General features: G+C 38.4%; 1 protein-coding gene across 3 annotated transcripts in view; it reads left to right on the top strand.

Moving 5' to 3' along the window:
- Positions 1-23,424, top strand: part of cdh23 (cadherin-related 23) — a 169,929-nt gene that overhangs the window by 78,745 nt on the left and 67,760 nt on the right. For all 3 annotated transcript variants that reach the window (XM_058058029.1, XM_058058027.1, XM_058058028.1), the window contains exons 10-11: positions 15,907-16,019; positions 19,023-19,211. In XM_058058029.1, the coding sequence (XP_057914012.1) occupies positions 15,907-16,019; positions 19,023-19,211 (302 nt within the window). The remainder of the gene's footprint in view (positions 1-15,906; positions 16,020-19,022; positions 19,212-23,424) is intronic.

Genomic DNA, 23,424 nt, shown 5'->3' with positions numbered 1-23,424 from the left:
TTGGTGTGTTTAAATAAATAATGGAATGCTGAGCAGTTCAAGATTTGGTTTTCAATCAAATTGTAACAGCATATTGTCCATCCATCCGTTTTCTATGCCGCTTATATTCACTCGGGTCGCGGGTATGCTGGAGCCTATCCCAGCTGTCTTTCGGCGAGAGGCGGGGTACACCCTGGACTGGACGCCAGCCTATCTTAGGGCACATATAAACAAACGACCATTCACACCTATGGACAACTTGCAACTGGCCTCACTCACTGTGCTACAAAAAAGACCCGTTAGGATAATGCAGAACACACACCCATCTCAATTATTCACTCTAAAGTCTGTCCAAATACACAACATGGGATTACAATTTAGTTTGCTATGAGGGTTACATAATTTGTACATTAGGCATCGGGGATCATTTAACCGCGATATACCATAAAAAGAAATTATCCCATAGCAGCCATTTTATGAGGTCCTTTCATTTCTTTCCAGCCATGATAACAACCTTTGATATCTAAGCATTATTTTCTCCAATACAAACATTTCTACAATGTCACTCATTATCCACTCCAAGCAGCCCCCAAATGCAAGCAAGCGTGCAGACAGCCTTGGTCCATCTGACTGACATCAACAAGCCAAGGGACTGACACACCAAAGCTCAGTTTGGCCTTATCCTAGCACCATGTCTGCTTTCTTCTTTGCACACAAACCTTTGCACATTTTGTACATTGGTATTTTGTACCAATGTACTAAATACAACACGGAAAGACAAACATTTGAGAAGAAGAATACACCAAGAATAGGAAGTGAGGGAACATGTATGTTAAATGGGATTGTTACCAAAATTGAATGGGAATAATACTGGGTGAGGATCTATCCGTCATTAAAAAAAAAACAAAACAAAAAAAAAACGCTGGTTTTGGAAAAACTGGAGAAAGAACACAATAAAACAAATCAGAGAAATCATATCCTCCTTGCCAGAAGAATATAAAAAAGCTCAGTAAAAATGGGTCTGGGTTCTCGAGTGACTTATATTACAACAAGTTACAACATAAAGCTTTGCTGTCCACCAGGATAAGCGTTAATCTATTGTGTAAAGTTTGTGTAGCCTCTCCACTGCGCTGTAATGATAGTATAAGACCGAGCAGAGGAAAAATCAGCCCGCCGTCTCTGTAAATGAAAGGACATCCCTGAAGCCTTTTATATCAGCCTTTTGTTCATCTTTGTGTGTTTCCATCCCTTTTGTCACACGCAACCACAACTAATCCCATCTTAAGCCTTTTTCCATCTATCCTTTTTTTTTCTCTTTTTAGACAATTCTGTCTTTCGGATTGGGGAATTGTAGCGAATGCTGACCTCAAGGTGGTTTGTCTTGGAATTATCCAAGCGCTGTAATTGTTAAACTAGATAGAATGGGATAACTTAGTTTTCATGTCACCAAAAAATGTTGCAGTGTATGGTAAACAGCCCGATTGGATTGCAGCGAAAATTATTGCTACTGTTTTCATACACTGTGTCAGTTATCATACAACCGGTGCACCGAACAAATTAGTTAGGTGCCCAAAAAAAGAATCCACTCAATGGTGTTTCAGTCTCCTTGAAGAATGGACAGAAAACTCCTTCACCAAAAATTGTATGGTAATGGTAATGGTTTTATTTCATTTGAACATACATCAGATTACAATTGAGTGCATCCCATAATCAGTTCACAGTTCCACATGTCCAAAAGGAGTAGGAAGAAGCAAAGCTTATGAAATCCTACCCCTCCATCTGGTACTTTTACAATCAGTAACTGTTACATTTGTTCACTTCCTGCTTTCCATAATACAGTTTAGGGGTTTTTTTTTTATTTTTTTTTAAATAATGTACCTCGTACGAGGTGATATGAGCATCCAATGACATAATGGGTACCATAGTAAGTGTCAATATAGTGATATGTATAGCACATCATGACTGGTTCAAGACTCTTCATCCTTGTATTTAGCAAACATCAACTGCTTGTATTGTTTCTTGAATTGGCTCATCGTTGTGCATTGTTTGAGGTCCTTACTCAATCCATTCCATAGTTTGATTCCACATACTGAAATGCTATGGCTTTTTAACGTAGTTTTAGCATATAAGTGTTTCAAATGTAGTTCTTCCCTGAGATCATATTTCTCCTCTCTTGTAGAGAAGTATTGGATGACATTTTTAGATAATTTTTAGCCTTATGCATTATTTTAGATGTTTGAACTATATCAGCAAGTTTAAGTATTTGTGATTTTAGAAATAAGGAGTTAGTATGTTCTCTATAGCAGCATTATGAATTATCCTTACTGACCTTTTTGCAGTACATTTAGCGAGTGAAGATTGCTTTTATAGTTATTAGCCCATATTTCCACACAATAAGTAAGATATGGTAGAACCAGAGAGCAATAAAGAGTGTGGAGTGATTTCTGATTGAGAACAAATTTGGCTTTGTTCAATACTGAAATATTTCTGGCCACCTTATGTTGTATATTTGTAATAAGAGGTTTCCAGCTCATATTTTCATCTATTCTGATCCCCAGAAATTTATTTTCGCTCACCCTTTCAATGTCCACACCGTCTATTAGTGTGATCTTTATTTTGTTTTAGTGTGGATTGTTTCGTTATAAAATTCACACAGAACAATAAACAACTCTATATATGTCTAATTCCTTCCTCCTTTTGAGTGCTGTGCTCTGGTCTGATGAGGCGTTCAAGCACACTGTGCATTTATGATCATTAAAGTAATCTTTTTTTAAAATTGAATACAGCTTTCAAGCACCAAAACATACAGAAGGCAAGAAACACAATTGACTTCAAGAAATAACAAGTACGAATGTAGTGTTTGTAACAATAGGATTGTAATGTAAAGGTTTCTTGGTTAACACGGGTTACGGGAGCGAAATGGTTAATTGAGGTGTAACAGAAAGCAAGCCAGGCCTGAAGTTTAAGTTTTCAAATCCACTCATCTCTGTTACTAGTTTTTAATAAACATACTTAGGTAAAAACAAATATTGTGATAATATTGTTGGGTGCCTGGCACAGATTCATTGGCTTTCTTCAGAAAACGTGATTTTTTTTGTGGTTTTCATCTGACCTTTGGAATAGATTAATGACAATAACCAAGGTTTATAGATTGTTGACCTTGAATCATAATAAACTAGTCACATAGGTCCACCTCACCATTCTTTTCTGATAAAAGTAAAAAGATAAAAGTAAAGACAGGGTTAGTCAGAACCTAAGAATGCATTTATTTGTACCACAAAATGTGCTTTGAAATGGTACCCCATCAGCAAGAAGCTCAATAAACAATAAACACCCCTATCGCCCCACTCTCTCTCCCCATACATCTATATCTGTCATCACTGCTACACCCTGATGCTCCTACTCCATTCTGCAATGACCTCGCCTATATCAGCAGGCATGCTGTAATAGGGACAAGGGTAATACCTGTTATTCTGAAGGGAGCTCTTTTTGGGACTGTTGTGTGCTGGGAGTGCTCTAGTTTTCAATTAGATGCTCTGAGGCCCTCCACAGCTTGTTGCAGTGTAATCTCTCAGAAGAGCGATAGTTTACGGGACACTGACCACCACACAATCCTTTAAACTTAGTTGAGTTTGGAGAAAAGAGGGTGTGCTCATCATCGGACTTCAGGATACAGGATTATGACAACACAAACACAAAATTATTTGCAGCTGTCTTCAATCCAAAAAGAGAGAACCTCCAGACAAAAGTTCTAATCAGCCAAACACACCAAAGTGACGCTCAAAGTGAAAAGATAAAGATGACGGCTAGCACATTTGAAAGCGGAAGATGATTTGATTATTTTGCAACACACCTGGAGATAATGGATTGATAATAATAGTCTGTGACGCGGGTGACAAGCAAATAAAGTTGGCTGAAATCATTTAGGGATTAGTACGTACACTGCAATGTCATACATTCATTCATTCATTGTAAATGTGACTACATCTTTGTTTGATTGGGGGGGTGCCACTACATTGTTACACTGTCAGGTTAAATAGACACAAATACCCCATGTAGTAATAACTAAGTCATCTTAGAGGTTATAATACAATTACTGAGACATTATACCTGAAGGTACAGTATCTAAATATCTAAGCAGATCCCTTTAGATCAGTAGGTGGGATATAATGGTCAAAAGTGATTGAAGAAGATATTAAATCTGTACACACGTTCCTCCCCACTTTGCAGATTGAATTTCACAGCTTGACCCTATCACGATTTAACAAAAAAAAAACTGATATATAAGCATTAATAATCATGCTAATTTGTGGATGAATATGGTCTATTATTAGTTTAAAAAATATGCACTTTTAAGCAAATGTTATGTATTTTTACCTTTTTTTCAAAAGCTGTCCCTCTTGGTACCGGATATTTTTGATGATTTTGAGTAATTTTTCAAGGCACACAGATTATTGTGTTCATAGGCTATATATACATAATATATATCAACATAGGGCTGCACGGTGACCTGATGGTTAGCACGTAGGCCACGCAGCTAGGAGACCCGAGTTTGACCATTCCACCCTCGGTCATCTCTGTGTGGAGTTTGCATGTTCTCCCCGTGCATGCGTGGGTTTTCTCCGGGTACTCCGGTTTCCTCCCACATTCCAAAAACATGCTAGGTTAATTGGCGACTCCAAATTGTTGAAGTATGAATGTGAGTGTGAATGGTTGTTTGTCTATATGTGCCCTGTGATTGGCTGGCCACCAGTCCAGGGTGTACTCCGCCTCTCTCCCGAATACAGCTGGGATAGGCTCCAGCACCCCCGCAACCCTTGTGAGGATAAGCGGTAGAAAATGAATGAATGAATGAATGAATGACTATATCAACATAACGATTACTGTATTCCTCCTTCAGTAATCAACAGTAGAATATAGGTATGTTTCAGCAAAATATCAGTTATCAACAAAATAAGATCTTTGTAAAAAGAAACATTTGAGGCATAACTTTCACTTTGACACAAATGTACCCACATATATTCAGCCAAAATGTCTAAACAACGATATCACTACATAAACAACACAAAATAGTAGTCTTACATGAAAATAAACATTTTTACAGATATAACACTTAAATTATTTACAATTTACACATTTGCAACTGAGCTGTGTGTGCAAACGTTTGCGTTTCACGCAACACAGTGAGATCCCTTTCCTTTCACTTCCTGGTTGCTCTGGAGCATGCATTTCAATTTTAGAGATTTTAGAGATCTGAGTTTTTATAAAATGGACTTCTGCCACCTTGTGGTCATTTTTTAGACTTAATACTGCATCAAACAGGCTGTCTTTTATTGTAGAGTTGCATCATCACCCCTGTACCTTAGTAAAAGTAAAAGACGTACGTGTATATACTGTATCAGTATTTAGGAGAGAGCAGTCGGGTGTTAAATGAGTTAAGCATTTTCAAGTATTAAAATATCTAAAGTACAAATATAAGGCATTCAAAGGATGCAGGAATTGATTGCACGTTTGAAAGACACAATAAGCCCAAATAAAAACACGGGCTGCGTTTGAGGCCATCGCCTGTGGCAAGTTGAAACTCAACGCGACCACAAGTCTTATTTGTATCTTAAATGGCGTATTTACTATAATTATACAGTATCTACTATGCTGGGTGCCAAGTTGATTATAATATAGGGGTGTTAGTTTATGTCTAGAGAGCTCTAATGTTAAAAATCTTATTTAGAAGGTCATAAACAGGTTTTCTAAGCTCCAACTATGATTCCATTTCTAAATAAAGAATACAGCTCGGTCACTTTGCACAAACGCACTCATCACGGTCGGGTCTGTCCAGTTAACCGCGGTGAACAAGGGAATACTGTACACGTTTTTGTTTATTTTGATTTAGCATGCATGAATTTCATATTGTCATCCAATGAAAGACACTCATTATGTCTCCATTCACATACACATTCCATGTATAGACTCATGGGTAGCAGTAATACACCCAGGCTATTGGGAATTAGATGTATGTAAAACAACAGCTCAAGCCGTATCATCAGCTTGATTTGCCTGCAGGTGTAATGCTTAAAAGTGACACTAATTTGTGTACATTCCGGAAAGCAACAAAATCTTCGCCTGAAGACACACAGCTTTGGCTTCATGCCATATCACATTACTAAAACGCTGTAGCTCTCCCTTGGTGTTGTCATAAACTAGAGGAAGCATTTGTCACTGGCTTAGTCATGGTAATTATACTTTGGAAGTACTGCTTAGCTTTCTTCAAATTTTCATTTGCAGAGAGAAACTTATTGTCATCCACTTGTGTGACTGAACTATTGAGATCACATCCAGATGTATTATCAGTCTCAGTCTCCGATAATAGAACACACAGTACATGTTTTCTATTTTTGCAATGAAATAGTCCCTATCGTTTGCATTCCTAATCTTCGCATTTTCCATTGACCTATATCATTTCAATCATTTCAATGATGAATTTGTTCTCTTTTGAATGAGCCTTTACTTGTTTATGATATCAGAATTGAAATGTCCTTACCAATAAATCATAAGGAATCTGTCCTCAAGATTATTAAAATGCTTTAGTATTGCTGAGACGATTCAATGCATACTGATGAGATGGTTGAAGTTAAATAGTAAAAGGTTCCATATTTTTCTGCAATTTTAAAAGTCAGAGGTCCCACAGTCGAGTGTTGTCCAAAATATTGCCTTGATGCTAGATGTTATTACACCCTACTGAGAGCATGCTGTTTTATATGTCTATAACCATAATAATAATGTTAATGAGCTCTATTTGTATTTGTCCACCCCTCTCTTTGACAGGAAGCACTTTCTTTATTTGATTTTATTCTTTATTAGACCAACATTCAGGGTGGCATGCCACCAAAGCACATGAAAATGTGCCCCTTTTCTGTACATTATAACAGCTAGCTATAAGCTAGCTAACAATGCATGTCATTGGGACACACCGATTTCGACGATGAAGAAAAAAAACATCTCTAACAACGTTGCATCGTTTGATATTCATGCTGCGACCATGCATTAACTCGTACCCTGATGCTAACATGTAGTAGTTGCGGCATCTAGCCTTGTTTTGATCATTTAAAACACTACCGAAACGTCTTTTCGAGGCACATTGATACATATACTTATGCTAGTTCCGTTAGCAACAGCAGCATAGATACAGCGACAACACTTACGATGTCTGCTCTCCTTGGGATGGCTGTGTCTTCCAGCACAAGACGTGTGCTCCAGTTAAAAAATGCTGACGGCAAATCAGCATCTTGTTGGGTCTTGGTAGCGAAGTTGCGAGCTTGGTATCCACTCTTCCGTCTGTGAATGCAGCTAAGACAACCACTTTGCGAAGTGTCGTGTTAGTCTGCCAAATAAAATGGTTTTTCATGTTAGCTGCTACAACTTGGTTAATGTACAAGTCAGTTGCCGATTTTTGGGAGCGCTATAGCATCAAAATAGGTATTTCCTATGACGCATGTTGTTAGCTAGCTCATATTAACTATTAACTATCAAAATACTTCCACTACACTGTTTTAATAGTTTTTCACAGCAACACAACCTTGACATGCCATCATCTATCTGATAGGAACACATTTAAACACACAGTAGAAATACATAAATATTGCCTCAAAGTATGAATATGAAATGCAAAAGTAATTTGAATCAGTGTGCTGTGTGTGTGTCGCAATTTCCACCCCTTGGGTGTTTAATCGCAGTGTTTTGCCAGATCACTGGTGAACATTCTCTATCAGCAATTAGAATATGATTATAGTTTTTTCCTCAGTGATCCCTCGGAGTCACCCTGTGTGGTTTTAGTCTGCCTCTCGAGCTTGGTCCAAACACCAAAATGTTGACTCCTTTTTATGGACAGATGATGTTGAAAAAACATGATATGTATTTTTTTGTGCACACTTGCAGCGTAGTTGTAGTGGTCACTGGGATAAGTATGCCAAATGAGTCAGTCAGTATGTTTACATGTCGTCATAACTGGAATATAACACCAATAACCCTTTTGTAAACCCGTATATGCTCATTTTCAGTTTTTAAAAACCTGAATACCCCTGGGTTACTCCATTTCTAAGCTGGATTTTGGGTCATGTTTCCACTTATCAGGCTAACATAGTTAGTGTTCTGCTCATGTTCCATTTGAAAGGAATCACATGACTTTGGCAGGGGCTACTTTTGGACCCCACACTTTAGGAACAAGGAGGAAACAAACCACCTCGTTAGTGTGGTGAAAGACAGGAACATTATGTCCTCTATAGACAGTAGAAAGTACCGTGATAGAGATCTATCAGAAGGTGAACGAGAAGTTAGGTGAAGAAGGGTTTATACACCCCCCCCCCCCCCCCCCCACACACACACACACACACAAACACACATACGTGCATCCAAAGTGTCCGAGGGGGCTCTGGTGGATGTAGCATGGATATAGATGGCACGGCTCCTATTTCCTCATGTTCTTGCCATCCATTAATGAAGAACGTGAGACAGAATAGTGTCAAGTACTGTTGATGGGTCAGTACCAAAGCACCAGAGCTCAACAAAGGCATTCATTGCCCGTTGGGGTGGTGTTGGTTTTGTTGTTGTTGGATACAGGACAAAGAAGCAAAAATGACGCCAGGTCATGTGTGTTTGTTTGTTTGTTTGTTTTTTTTCCACGCCACACATGTAAACGGGTTATTCCAAATATTTCAGAAACGGGAATAATCACTTGAACCCGAATGTTGACTGCATGTAAATGTAGTGTGGACTAGTTTAGTTCTATATTACCCCAAGACCACACGATGTACCATTATCAACACAGGTAACAAAAATAGATTTAGCAGTGTGGTGTCACTGGTGAGATGACAAATATAGTTAATTGTATAGAAAATATCAATATTTCTATTTATTTTAATTAATTTTATTTTATTCTATAACTGTTATAAGTGTTACAGTAGGGAATAATTGTCTTAGAAACTGTAATCTTTGGTTAAAACATGCAATAGCTCATTAGCCGGAAATGGTTGGAAATGATAATAATAAGAACAAATCACACAATACATCTCTGTATGGAGTTTGCATGTTCTCCCTGTGCATGCCGGAGTTAGTTTGGTTCCCTCCCACATTCCAAAAACATGCTAGGTTAATTGGTGACTCCAAATTGTCCATAGGTATGAATGTGAGTGTGAATGGTTGTTTGTCTATATGTGCCCTGTGATTGGTTGGCAACCAGAGTGGTGTACCCCACTCCTGCCTACCTGCGACCCTAATTTAGGTTAAGCGGTATAGAAAATGGATGGATGGAAATCATACAATAAATGAAAATGGACGTGAAAATGAATATTGTTTTCCTCGTCTCTCGCCTCCAAAAAGGAAGGCCTTGTGAGGATCAATTAAGGTAACTCAGAACAAATTACATTAGTAGACTGCAAATTATTGTCATTGTATTTTTTGCACTTTTCATTGCTGCTTTTCATTGTACATTTATTTTAAAGTAATGTTAAAATCTTGTCTGGTCTTGTGCTGCTGGACCCAATAATGTGTATCGCCTTCAGTGTTTGGTGACACCCCTATAAAGTACATCTGTAGCCGCAGCTGCCCCGGGTTAGAATGACGGATACATGGCTGCCAGTTTGTGCCTACAGCTCCTTCCACTACAAACACAAAGGTGACACACTCGGTTCAGATTCATTTAATGCACATTTCAACAATAGTATTCTTATTGGTCCATACTGCACCATACATCCACACAGCCTTTGAGACTATAGGTGTTGCCATGGGAACAATCTTAGCAATGAAGGTTATTAAAACAGACATCTCTGTAGAGGGCTGAGGAGCCTCGACATTAAATGGCATATGGAGCTTGTGAATGCAGTTGGGTCACTTCATCTGTCTGATGCCCCAGGCAGTCTCCCTGGCATTACTATCTTTTCTACCCTTTCTGGGAGGGCACACTGGTCAAAAGTGATGTCACTGCAGGAGTTGCATGCAAAACTTGAGCTGCTCTTATGCCGCGTACCCACGTTGGCATTAACTGTATAGAGCAGTTCTCGTCTACGTTGGCGAAAGGCCAAATAAATAGTGATGATGGACTTGAATTCTAGATATAACCCATCACAGGATGTTGCTGTCTCAAAAAAAGAATGCAGTCATCGTCTTGTTCCATTTGTCAATGTGGTCAGAGCGCTGTGACCGTGGTGCATCTTTTGTTGCAGGAGTGTCTATGAGGGCGTCTTTCTCCTTAGAACTGATCACTCAAAATTTGAATAGATCAAATTCATCTACATGACTTGGTGAATTGGTGACTCAATTCTAATTTCAACTAATTTTCACAGGCAGCTTCAGACAAGACGATGCACAAATTGGGTGTACAAGATGGAATGGAATGGAATGGACTTTATTGTCATTATACAAGATGTACAACAAGATTGGAGAGCTTTTCCTTTCAGTGCAGTAGTCAAGTAAAAAAAAAAAGTAGAGTAAAAAAAGACAGTTTAACAAGATATATACACAAGATATCCAAAATATACACATAATATTGCACAGGAGCATATGCAGGAGAAGACATGTTGCATATATATTAATTTTAGTGCAATGATAAATGGGTCATAGTGCAAATAATGACTGGTGTATACAGATGAGTAAAGTCAAATATGAGTGTATTGTATTGGGTTGTTAAATAAATAAATATGATTGAGGTAGTAACAGAGGCAGTGATGGAAATATTGCACATTTGCATTACGCAAAGGCATTACCTTGCATTACGCTAAAGACGCTAAAGACGAGATGAGGATTCAATATTACCATACCATTAAGAAAAGTACAATGAGGAAAATATAAGAAATATATAACATATATATTCCAATCTACTAATTCAATTTCTACTGCGCTCTGTGTGTATGCTACTGGCCCCGCCTTCACCCACAGAGACAAACCATTGTTCAAACCATTGTTCGATGGAAAAAAACGTGCCAAGGTGCTGAAAGCAATGCACAGAGTGAACTCTCTTCCTGCCTGTTTCAACAAAATGATTTTGTTCATTTTGGTTTATTGTGTGATTAATTAATGTACACTATTTATTATTGACCCAGGGCTATTGCCCATGAGAAATCTTGTCACGATTTACGTAATCTTGGGCGTTCTTGTGACACTACATTCACCTTTATCATTTTATAAGTGGTGCTGGTACTGGTTCCAGAATGTATTTGAACTCGACAAGCCCAGCCCTATTAACTTCTCTTCAGTGAACATGATTGACTGCGGCGGTGGGTTTTGCTTTGCTAGCATAAAAATAATTGGTTTGACAGTGCTTTCTTGATCGACCAATGCTCGATCGAACAATGGAAAAAGCCCATTGAACTCAGTGAAGATCTGAGAAGAACTGAAGATTTATGCTAGTCTGTTGGAGCCACGTCTGCACAATTAAAATACTCGAGTAATATGTAATATACTACATTAATGAAGAAAATGGCTTTATTTTCCCACACAATTTACAACAGCTCGACATAATTATCCGTCATAGTTATCCCTTTGCCCCGTCCTCAGTACGCTTGTTGCCCTCAATCCAGATTAATTACCTCAATGCTTCCATGAACTATCCTCCTTTGTCCACACGCTTGCCCTTTGCTCCTTCTTCTAGGGTTTACCTGCTCTCTCTTCCAGACTTACAGGGCAATAATTGAGCAGCGAGTGGGGAGTTGGGAACACAGACATGGGTTAATCTCTTGACCTTAGCTCTTGTGCACTTTGTACTTAGCATCTGGACGTATTTCTTCAGAGTCTAGACCTCTGTTGTTACTATGAACTATCAGAAGATAAGCCCTCACAGTACAGTTGAAAGTTCATTGTGATCCTGTATAAAAAATGATGGCAAAGTACAGATCAATTTGGAGGAAGGCTACATGGATGAAGGTTCAACCAACTGAATTTGTAATCATGGAAACATTTTCATTTCTGATAAGATGCTCTCTTAGCAATTGGTCTTTATATTGTTCTGTAATTGGTCAATTGGTCTTTTGAAATGTGTCAAACCTACTTAAGTCTTTTGTTCCTTTACACGGTAAACATGTTTGCTGTTTTCATTTGGGGTTTTTTTGTCAACCACTGCTTCCTAGCAGGCATTTGATGTTTCACGTCGGTGCGTTAGATGCATCAACAAAACCCAAGACATTTCAGAAAACACACAGGGAACCGTTTTGGAAAGGATGCATAACAAAAATGAAAAACGCCACATTGCGTTGGACTTTTGTCTGAAAGTGAAGCAAACTGTATCATTTTAAAGTTGTTGCATGTACGTTCAAAAAGTATTAAGTGCTTCATCACTTTTATATACCTCATGAAGGTACACTGATACACCGTTTTTGGATCGTGGAAAAGAGGGACAACATATGAAACAGTTCTTAGTACACTATTCTGTATATTAGTCTGCAATGTGTGGTGAGGTTCATGTCTGGTGCGGTACTGAATCTTTTGGAGTTTTTTTTTTTTAATGTTGAGGACGATAACCAAACAAAGAGAAGAATATTTCACTTTTGTTGACGTTTTCAGATACCACTCTTTCAGGATGCAGCGGTCAGGTTCCAGACCTGACCGTGATAAGTGAAGATCCATGAAAAATCCAATATTAATAAATAGAATTTTCATAGTTGGAGCATAGAAAACCTTTTTATGACTTTTGATTATAAGAGTCCTGTAAGCATGAAATAACATCCCTATAGGTACATTTACACTCCAATTATTCTTTGTTTACAACACATTGCTCAGCTGTAATAAGCAGGCTACGGGACTTTAAACGTTACATGCTACCGAGCTAACTAGTTAACCATGAATGTATTTATTCTAAACTTGAGTAAAGGTTTCAAACTGAGTGGGCAAGAAGGATAACATAATAAGCCAAAAACCTACCACTTCCACAAAGATAGGGGAAATTTAGTTGGGCCTTCTTGATCACTCTCTAGGACGTCACTCCATTACCGCATCGTGTTTACCAATGGTTTGTTGGGCGACTAATGGCTTGTGGCGGCCAAGCGTTCATAGCGACATAGTTTTTTGATCCTTCGATGTCGGCTCTTCCTATCGTTGTGAAGCAGAATTCACCAAGCGTTGGATTGTTCACCCACTAATAGGGAACGTGAGCTGGGTTTACACCGTCTTGAGACAGGTTAGTTTTACCCTACTGATGATGTGTTGTTGCAACAGTAATTGCTGGTTGGAAAGGGATCAAATGATTATTTTCCCTCAAGGTATGTTTATATATACTGGACATGTGTAAATTATCTTAACTAAGTCACTTGATCATTTGGATATTCAGAATGCCATCAACTGTTCGAAAATGTGGAAATAAGTAGTTATTTTAACTTTAACAATTATTTTATGAAGTCAGTTATGTTTTCTGAGAAACTACAATAGGTAGTTTGAGTTTCAAAAGTACCAACAAAGGAATTTGTGCAAAAAGTGCAATTTATGCAACTGAAGAATGTTGACAGATCTTTGAAATTGGTCTATTTGTTCAGATATATGAATGTTTTTTTGCAATTTAGAAACAAAATTAAAAACAGCTTGAGTCACTGCCAAAACCTTTGGCCATGTCTATTTGTACAACAATGGACAACATATTCAAATATCTCTCAACAGTATCCAGTTTAGTGTATTTAAACTACACAGCATGGTATGAGCTCAGTGTATATAAAAAATGCATCTGATTGTATCATTATTTACAGAGACCCGAGGAGTATACTGACATTCTTTTTCACAAATACTGCTTTTTCAAAATCAGTGAATAATTTTTGCTGAGCATGTTTGACCACCATCCAGGTTAACATACCGTATACACAATGTAGCAGATAGGGGAGTTTGTGCTGCTGTATTCACAAGTGAATTACTGAATGACTTCCAGTTGGACCGGACATGACTTTCAGCGTCATTTCATTCAGCTCTGTCTTCGGTATTGTTTGCCTTCTATTGAGAAGATCATTGTGATAACATTCATGTGTGGCTTGCGTCTATCTCCAGATTGCATAGGGGGCCCTTGCAGCACTCCAATAAATACGCACCGGGGCTCTCAAAATGAATAACAATGAAAGTGGTCAATGTTTCTGAATAGTATAGTGTGTTGTGTGGGTGTGGGTGTGGGTCTGTATGTTTGCGTGTGCATGTGTTTTGGGGGTTGTGGAAGATCCTGGGTTAACTGTAAAAGCAGTTACAGACAACACAGACTGTGAAGATAATGTGTACATAAGAGATGAGGAATGTAAAAGTAGGTTTTAGCAGAAAAGGAAGTGGTCTAAGCATGAACTTCTTCATGCCAATACGACATAGTGTCAGGTCTAAGCACCTTAACAATGAAACGGAAGAAAGAAGACAACAGTTATCAATTTTACTCGCAAGGAGAACGGAAGAGATGTACTCGGCATACAATCTCCAACCGCTCTGCGTACCCTCTCCGTTGCCTCCCTTTTTATTTTCTTGGGGTGTTCCCTAAGTTACAAAGTTCACAATGCAGCCCTAAAGGACAGGGAAGTGGCAGTTGCAATGTGATGTGATCAAGCTTACACAAGCAAAACAGTTGATTGCATTTAGATGAATGATAAGAAAACAATTGGTGGACTTCGTCGTGCCTCTGTGTGCCGCTGTGGTCAGATGTTTTCTGTTTCCTCTTCACAATCTCGAGTGTCTTGTAGTCTTTTATTCCACACGCACACTCAGCCGAAGGTCAGCAGGATACAGGGCATATACATATAATATTTAAATGTGTTCACAGTCAAATATATGATAACTTCAATGAACATTAACCTATCACATAGGCATTGGCATGCATAACATAATAAGGTGCCGTAAGAACAAGTGGGTGTAACATTGCATTAGTCAATCATTCCGTCAATAGTAATGTTCTCAGTAGAATTTCAGTGTAGTTGATATTCATTGTTGAGACTGAAACTAAAGTTGATGTAGTTGTAACATTTTAAAGAGGAACATTGTGTCATCTCGTAATATATGAAATAAGAAGGCTTGCCACTGTCAAGACAGCCACAGCAGCCCCAGATCAATGGCTGCTGGTGTTTATCCTCTAGTCATGTATATCTCTACTTAGCACCCCATACCTTACTGTTTTTAAATTTTACTATTTTTGTTTATTTTTCATGTTGAAATGTGCAATTGTAAACGTGATGATGGTCATTGTAACTGTTAAGCATGTTGAAACAAATAAACATATCACTGAAATAGCTTCCAAAGCACTAGATCATACCAGTCCCGTCCGGTCTACTTGTTTGTATGCTAGTCCTACTTCTTTGTCATGATAACCATCACTTTGCTCCAGTAGAAAAGGATCCACTTAATGTGGAAAAGTTCTTATCAACAATTGTTTCACATAGCAAGCAAGGTGAAAATCATGTCAAAGTATGATTTAGCAGACCTTAGCACTTGGTCCGTAAGGTCTAACGGATTGATTGCTGCTAAAAGATTGCTGGCATGAAGGATTTGGGTAAACGTGAGCTGACAGTGAAGATGATGCATATGCAGTGTATATATATATATATATATATATATATATATATATATATATATATATATATATATATATATATATATATATATATATATATATATTATAGTGAAGCTAGTAAAGAAATAACAGCATGGGAAGGGGCTGAGACAGTGGGAGATGAAACAAGAGGATACTGTGTGGACAGGTGAGAAGTGGTGGGTCAGCCTAAGGTGGAGAGAAGAAAGGCCGAGTCGCAGAAGTTGCATCCATATTGCATGAAAGAGAAATCCACATTGCTCATCCAGCACCTTCCCCTTCCAAAGGCTCTGTGCTGCATCCCGTGGGTTCTGTTGAATTAACAACGACGCCAGTTCCGTTTGGCTCTCTGACTTTCTTATCTCTGTTTCTCCCTCGCTCTCCATCCACATCATCCATCCACCTAGGGAACACCAACAGTGTTTTTGCCCTGAACTACATCAGCGGTGCCCTGACAGTCAATGGCCAGTTGGACAGAGAAAACCCACTTTACTCAGCAGGATTCACGCTGACTGTCAAGGTGAGTTCTTTCTACAGTGGGGGTGCACAGATACTGAAGATCTGCATGACTGTTTTTTTGAATACTCTCATAAGATGTTGGGGGGAGGCAGGTGAGGCCCCATCAATCACCAAAAAGAAAGAATAATAACTAAAATCATAACTTAAAGTAAATATTTGTTCATTGAACTTATTTCAGTCAAGTGGGGGTGAGGTTGTGCTTGTCACTGCCATTCTTCCATACGCATGAAAAGCCAGCGTTTTATATAGTGATTATATACCCAACCTCACCAGTGGGTGGTCAGACTTTTACAAAAAAAGTATCAGAACTTTTTCAGGTAATAAAAAAATTAAATACATGGGACAACAGGATGACAGTCGTCCCTTGTTTTAGCAGTTAATTGGTTCCAGACACCGTTAAGCTAAATTAATTTCCGCTATATAGGGTTCAATGTTAAGTTAAATAGATGTTGAATAAATGTAAAATAGATTTATTTGTAGTTAGATAGTAGAAAACCTTTGCATGACTTTTAAAATGTTTTTTTTAACATTAGTAGAACCCTGCACGCCAAAGTCACCTTTACACTCCTGTTAGTCACTGTTTACATCATATTGTGCAACTCTTGTGTTGCCATTTATTTATTTAGCCAAAAACAGAATGGGATGAAAACTTTTTGTTTCATTTGTTTTTTGTATCATCACTACTTTGAGAAAAATAAAAATGTATGTACGCGTATATTTCCTGCAGGCAGCCCGCTCGTCTTCAGTATTGCAGGACCTTGAAGTGTGATAATACTCCAAAATATAGTATTCCAATATAATAATAATTTCATGTTGGCCGTCCAGGAGCTTGGCCTTTTGTAAAACACAACAAGATGATGATAGATGGAATTCAGGCCTTTTCCTTTGTTGCTCATACTTAAGCAGACCTTCCTCAGATGCCTGATGTCCATAAGCTGGGCTCCATGAAGACATCACACATACTTAAGTAACCATCTAATGTGAATATTTATATGCAGGTATTTGAAACAGAGCCTTAAACATGACATTAATAATCCAAAACAGAGTGAAGCGATGGACTTCCCACTTTAGTGTGTGACGTTGCTCGTCTAAAATGCAAAGCGGATGGGTTGGAGGTCTAAAGCAGAAATATTTTGAAGGACGGTTCTTTCAACAAATGGAGATATACCAGCAGTTAAAAATGGCATTATAAAACATTCTTCATTACATACTTTTTGCAGGCCATGCAGGAGAACACAATTATGCCAAAAAGTCAAAATGATCATAAAATTGCGATAATTTGATGGATGGCTGCTCACTGAACGTCTTCAAGGTCAACAGTTCATCCAGCGTGTGGCGACTGATAGATACTGTGCTCTTGCACAATTGTCATCCATAATGTGGTTGGGCATTTGTGGTTTGATGCTTTGATAATGTCCCTTTTGCAGTTTTGCAAGCAGTAAACAGCCTGCAGTATGTCCAGGGAGGCTTTGTGGAACTGAGTAGCACAAGATAAAGGAATAGGATTTAGTGCCCTCGCTCATGTGAAGGGTTCTTCTGTTGCTCCCTCCCTTTCTTCTTTGTCCTCCTTTTTGAAGTAGATGCTGTCTCTCAATCCCCCTGTCCCTGAGCCTAAAGTCTATCTGGCTTGGCTTTTTAGCATGACAGTCCTACTCTCACACTCCCATTATCTCCTCAACTTCCAACCTCTGTTTTTTTTGGCATGATTTTTTTTTCAGACACTATTGTGCACAGAGTGGTTTTCACAGAGTGCAAGAGGGCGCGTGAAATGGATGTCAAAGAGGCGCTGCAAGTGGAAAGATACACAATCAAACTGTTGTGTTTTGTTTTTTTTTAAGTGATTGCAATGTTGAAATGTAAAGTTCAATGATACTTTTAGTTCAATCCTTTCCACTTGAACTTTACAATAATACCGTATTTTCCGGACTATAAGTTGCACTTTTTTTCATAGGTTGGCTGTTCCTGCGACTTATAGTCCAGAGCGACTTATAAATGAAAAAACTGTTTATGTTACATAAACACTGGACGCCGTTTCTGGTCATGTTTATTTTTAGTGTAGCTGAATAAGCATTGTGTTAGCATATCTTACACCTATTCAGCCTGTTGTCTATTATTAGAACTTGCCTTCCAAGGGGACGTAATGTCTGTTTTGGGCAAGTAGTTTGTAAAATAATTATAATATTAATAATATATATTTTTGTACCTAATTATGCACTATTGGCCTTGTGCGACGTATACTTTGGAGCGGCTTATAGTCCAGAAAATATGGTAGTTTTTTATATACAATGTATTGAATATGCACTTACTCGTACATTTATTGGTGGTTATTCATCACACACACCTGAATGTAATGGGGGTAGGTTTCTTCCTGGTATAATAAAAAAAAAGATTCTTGCAAACGTATTCCAATCTTTGTTCATATTTTTAATTGAAATCAATATTTATAAAGGAGAAAAACAGGAGTGAAAGTGCTGGGAAAAAGTAACCCAAAAATATATGTATAAGATATAGATTTTTCTCTCCCGCCATTGTCTTTTTCTCTCTCACACACACTATGCTATTGATTATGGTATAGCAGAGTAATACAACTAATTCTTCAACTTCAGGAAGGTTAGATAAGCTTAAGAGGGCAGAGTCACATTTGAGGCTAGACCGCCTTAATTATCTGTAGACCAGCACCATGCTTCTTGTGACACTCGTCTGTCAAACATTTTATATCTCATTCCTTTTTTCCCTCCCATTTCAGAGGCCTTGTACCTTCCATTCTCATTCTCAATTGGACTGTTTTGTGTGTGTGTGTGTGTGTGCGTGTGTGTGTGGGCTCACTTTGAGCCCCATGAGTCAGTGTCTCTTTGATTCGATAAATGAAAAGCTGTAAATGCCCGTCTAGATTGTGTGCTGACAGCCTCCATCAGAAATTACATTTAGTGTGATGAATTGCATCTCTTGTCTCCCTCCATCTATTGCCAACACAATGGCTGTTTCCTTTGTGGTTTCCCTTAAGGCCACGGAGCTGAAAGAAGACCGCAGTCCATCAGATGCCACAGTGAGGACCACCTTTACCATTTTGCTCATTGACAAGAATGACAATGCCCCAAAGTTCAACAGTTCTGAGTACCGCGTCCGCATCACTGAACTCGCCCAGGTGGGCTTTGCACTGCCGCTCTTCATCCAGGCTGAAGACAAGGATGAGGTGGGTGTGTTGTGGTGACGGCTATGATGACGTGACACTGCTGTGTGTCAATACTTATCAGTAAAAGACAATTTTACAGCGAGCATTTAGTGTTCCCGTCACTTACCATTACTCGTATCTACCTATCAGTCAGTCAGAGCAAGCTTTCTTTCACTCTGTCTGTGTCCCTCTCAAATGCTGTGCACGTGCTCGTGCACACCGGCAACAACCTGCACATTGGACTCCACTACAATTTAATTTGCTCTGAAAGAGATGGGACAGAGCATCAAATTATGCTTAACGAGGAAAATCAATCACGGAGGGTGCAGATAAGCAGAAACCGAGTCAACTCTGATTGATTAAGGCACAGAAGCCGTCGGGGTGGAATTTGACAGATAACTACAAGTCAAGTGGATGGGAAAAAGGTGGAGAGGAGGGCAGAGGAAAAATGGCTGGACTCAAGGCAGCCTGCAATGGAGCGAAACATAAGCCGTGTTTACACTTGTGCGCATTTTGTCCCCACAGTGGTATGCAATTTTGCATGCCAATTAGTGCATTTGTTGGAAGCAGGTGTAAATTATGTGTAACTGTGCAGGGCTGAAAATTTAAACATTTGACATTGGCACTGAGTCACAAACACAATGTGAACCATGAACAAAACCAACGCGACCAATTCGTAAGCAGTGCGGGCGGGCAAAGTATGTTTCATTCTCATGAATGGGTTGACTTTTCCACCACCTTTAGGAAGATGCCGCTAATTCTCAAATAAGTCTGTAGCCTCTTGGATCTTTCTTCTGAATTTTTGCTAATAACTAATCATAACGCCCAAAGTGATGTCTTCACATCAGCAATTTCCTCTTTTCTAGTTAGTTATGCCTTTTTTTTATGCCTCTTTCTGCATTGCTTTTCTGCAGCTGTGAGATAATATAGACACACTTTCCTTTCTGCAATAAGTGCTTTTTCTCTGGAGTTCAACATCTTGTACGTAGGTCCTTCGCAAATAAAGGAATTAATTAAGCGAGAGGCGATGCCTGCTCTAATGTGGCATCACATGGGACAAAGTGGGTCCAATTAATGCTACCACTCTTTCATGGATGTAGGAAGTGGTTTTGACGATGCATGTAATGTGTCACGAGATGTCACCTGACATGACTTTGAGGGAAGAGCTGCTGCCTCTATCAGTATCAGTTGATATCGACATCAGTAATGAAGTGCTGGACGTTATCTGTATATAAGCCAATAAGCCAATATCAAGTACCTCAACTTAATTGGTTTTGCACATTCACATGGAGCTGCATGGGTTGGAAAACAAGCCCAGTTTGAACCTAATTTCACACTTCATTTTTCATACAATTGTATGTTGGAGTACAATAGAGTGTGAAGAAGTGTCATGATTGATTTACAGTATTTTCTCAAATAGTAGCCTCTGCTCTGAAAGACTGTCTTTCACTGGAGACAAAATACAGTATTTCTGCTTTGGAAAACGAAACGGGCGGAAACTGTAATGATCTCGGTTCATAGATAGATGCTAAAGAGTTAATTACTGAGCCCAACAGAACTACTTCATGTTCCTAACTCTAAACCACAGTACCTAATTGTATGAAATATATGTAGAAATAAAAGCCTTCTTTTATACTTATCGGTTATACTCCACTATATGTAGAAATAGGATAAACAGATGCTGCATTACAGTGAATATCAACTATATAAGCAGCATGTTGCATCGTCATATAACCAAAGAACAACCATAAAACATATTTTATTGTCAAGCAATGTAAAGTTCATAGGTAGTTTCAATGGTTTTACATGCGTGATTAGAAACTTATTGTTCTGTTTTGTGGTTTGGATCCCTGAACCCATGTCAGTCTTGATGTGCACTCATTCACACTCTGCTACCCCTGCGAGGGAATCGCACATCCATCTAGTACACGGAATTATAGGCAGATGTTTTATTTTTGAGACCGACACACAACTGGTAGTTACCCTTTTTTCACTGTCTCTGGCTGTTAGTTTCTCCTCCTTTCTTATGCTTGGCTGCCGTCCATAAAACTTTTTTTCTTTCAGAACCTGTCAACTAACTTTGTGGATGTCACTCCTGACAGGGTACTTTTATCGCGGGCTTCTAAAGGCTGAAGCACATGGACGAGCAATTATATTTATGGGCAGTTTGAGGTGACATCCCTGCATATTGGATGGTCTTTTAAATAGGACCCATCAGCCACAATGGTTCTCACCGAGATGAAAACAAAAACAAGGCAGCTATTTTAGCTGCCAGCATAATACCAATTGACCTGTGCAGTCGTCTTCTGCTGTCTACCACCGTGGCGATCCGATCAGCTACCCTGCAGCTTTAAAGCAAAACTTTAGCAAGAATTTTGCCCATCGTCCATAATCCTAATGTGAGACAAACATACATCATTCTCTTTTCTGTGAATTCTAAAGGTATAAAAACAGATACAAAAAGACAGCGCATGGAATCCAACAAGGTTTTATGGATTTATATGCTTTGACCTTGTAGTAACAGGTACATCCATGTAATAGTAGTGGTCCTTGTAAGCATATATATGTATGTATGTATATGTATGTATATATATATATATATATATATATATATATATATATATTGATTTGACATAGCAATATAGAAACAAAGACCTTTTTGGGAGTGGTCTGAGGCATTGAGACGCACTGCAGGTGAGTCTGTGATGAAGCTAGTAGCTATCTGTGTTGCTATCGGTGTTGACATTATTACTTAATAATAATAACATACTGTTATACAGTTGCTATTATGCGGTTGTTATTATTATTTAATAATAATAATAATGTTTTTGTAGCTTGGCTAACATGTAAGTCACATTATACACTACCAATCAAAAGTTTTTAATTGTCCCAATTTTTCCAGTTATTTGTTGAAATCCAAGTCTTTCAAGTCCAATAAATAGTCTCAAATGGTACAAAGATAAGTGGTGAAGTGCCAGAGGTTAAAAAAGCCAAATTTACCCAAAACTGAAAAATAATGTGTATTTCAGAATTACACAAAAAAGCCCTGTTGGAAGTTGATCAAGCCTTGGCAGTTAATTCCTACAGAAATTCCAATTTGTTGTGACAAAAATGACAAAAAAGGGAAATTAACAATGGAAGAGAGACAGACAATCTTAACACTTTAAAATTGATTTTAAAAATTGTATTTTTAATTTTTTAAATTTTCTCCTCCAGAGAAATTGGAGTGCACCAAAGGTTTTGACTGGTAGTGTTTTTATCTGTGTTTATACCTTTATAACACACAGAAACGAGAAAGACATGCGTGTTAATGTCTCACATAAGGATTGTGAATGATGGGCAAAATTCAAAAAAAAAGTGCAGTTTTCCTTTAAAGAGGGCAGAAGGGCTCCAGAGACAGTTTCTTGGCTCAAGGCAGTAACGGACTTCAGGGACGTGATGTCATTTTGACCCAGTCTTCATTTATATTCATGCTTTTGTACTTGCAGGATGATCTGTGTGTGAAAGACACACTGTGGATATGTGCTCTTTTTAGAGGTTATTTAGTAAAGTTTTTTCACACCATAGTTAATAATTACTGAATTAACTCAAACTCCGACACCACCTCCATTTTACATTCTTATCCTAAACAAACTCTCTAGCCTACATAGATTGACACCATTTAGTGAGCCAAAACCAAATCCCAGATGGATGTGTCTGCTTTTAGGTAGATAGTCATGGTTGTCATCAGTGATCACGATGTGTCTCTCTGCTCATAAAACATTGATAAAACAAACTTAATCTTTTACTTTGATATATGTGTCCAAGTGTTGAAACAATAACTGGAAAATCCATTTGGATACAATCCAAACAAAATGTCCAGACAGAAAGACTGTTTTCTGAATCAGAAACAGTTTTCTGCAGCACAACGTTGCCGCCAACATTGCTGTTATTTTCCTACCGATACAAGACTTTGGTTATACTGACACATATAAATGTTAAAAAGTTTTGCTCTACTCTTTCTCTATAGAGTATTGAGTATCTTTTTATAAATAAGACATATTATGTGAGACCAGCCATGTTGTTTGGTCTAGAGACAGTGCCACTGAGGAAAAAGACAGAAAGCAGAACTGGAGATATCAAAGATGAGGATGCTGAGGTTCTCATTGGGAGTGACCAGGATGGATAGGATCAGGAACGAGTACATCGGAGGGACATTACATGTTAGAGGCCTTGGAGATAAAGTCAAAGAGGC

Source organism: Doryrhamphus excisus, chromosome 20 (genome assembly GCF_030265055.1).
Source record: "Doryrhamphus excisus isolate RoL2022-K1 chromosome 20, RoL_Dexc_1.0, whole genome shotgun sequence".
Taxonomy (NCBI): Eukaryota; Metazoa; Chordata; class Actinopteri; order Syngnathiformes; family Syngnathidae; genus Doryrhamphus; species Doryrhamphus excisus.
The sequence above is the reverse complement of the archived record's forward strand: the minus strand, read 5'-3'. Positions and strand labels throughout refer to the sequence as shown.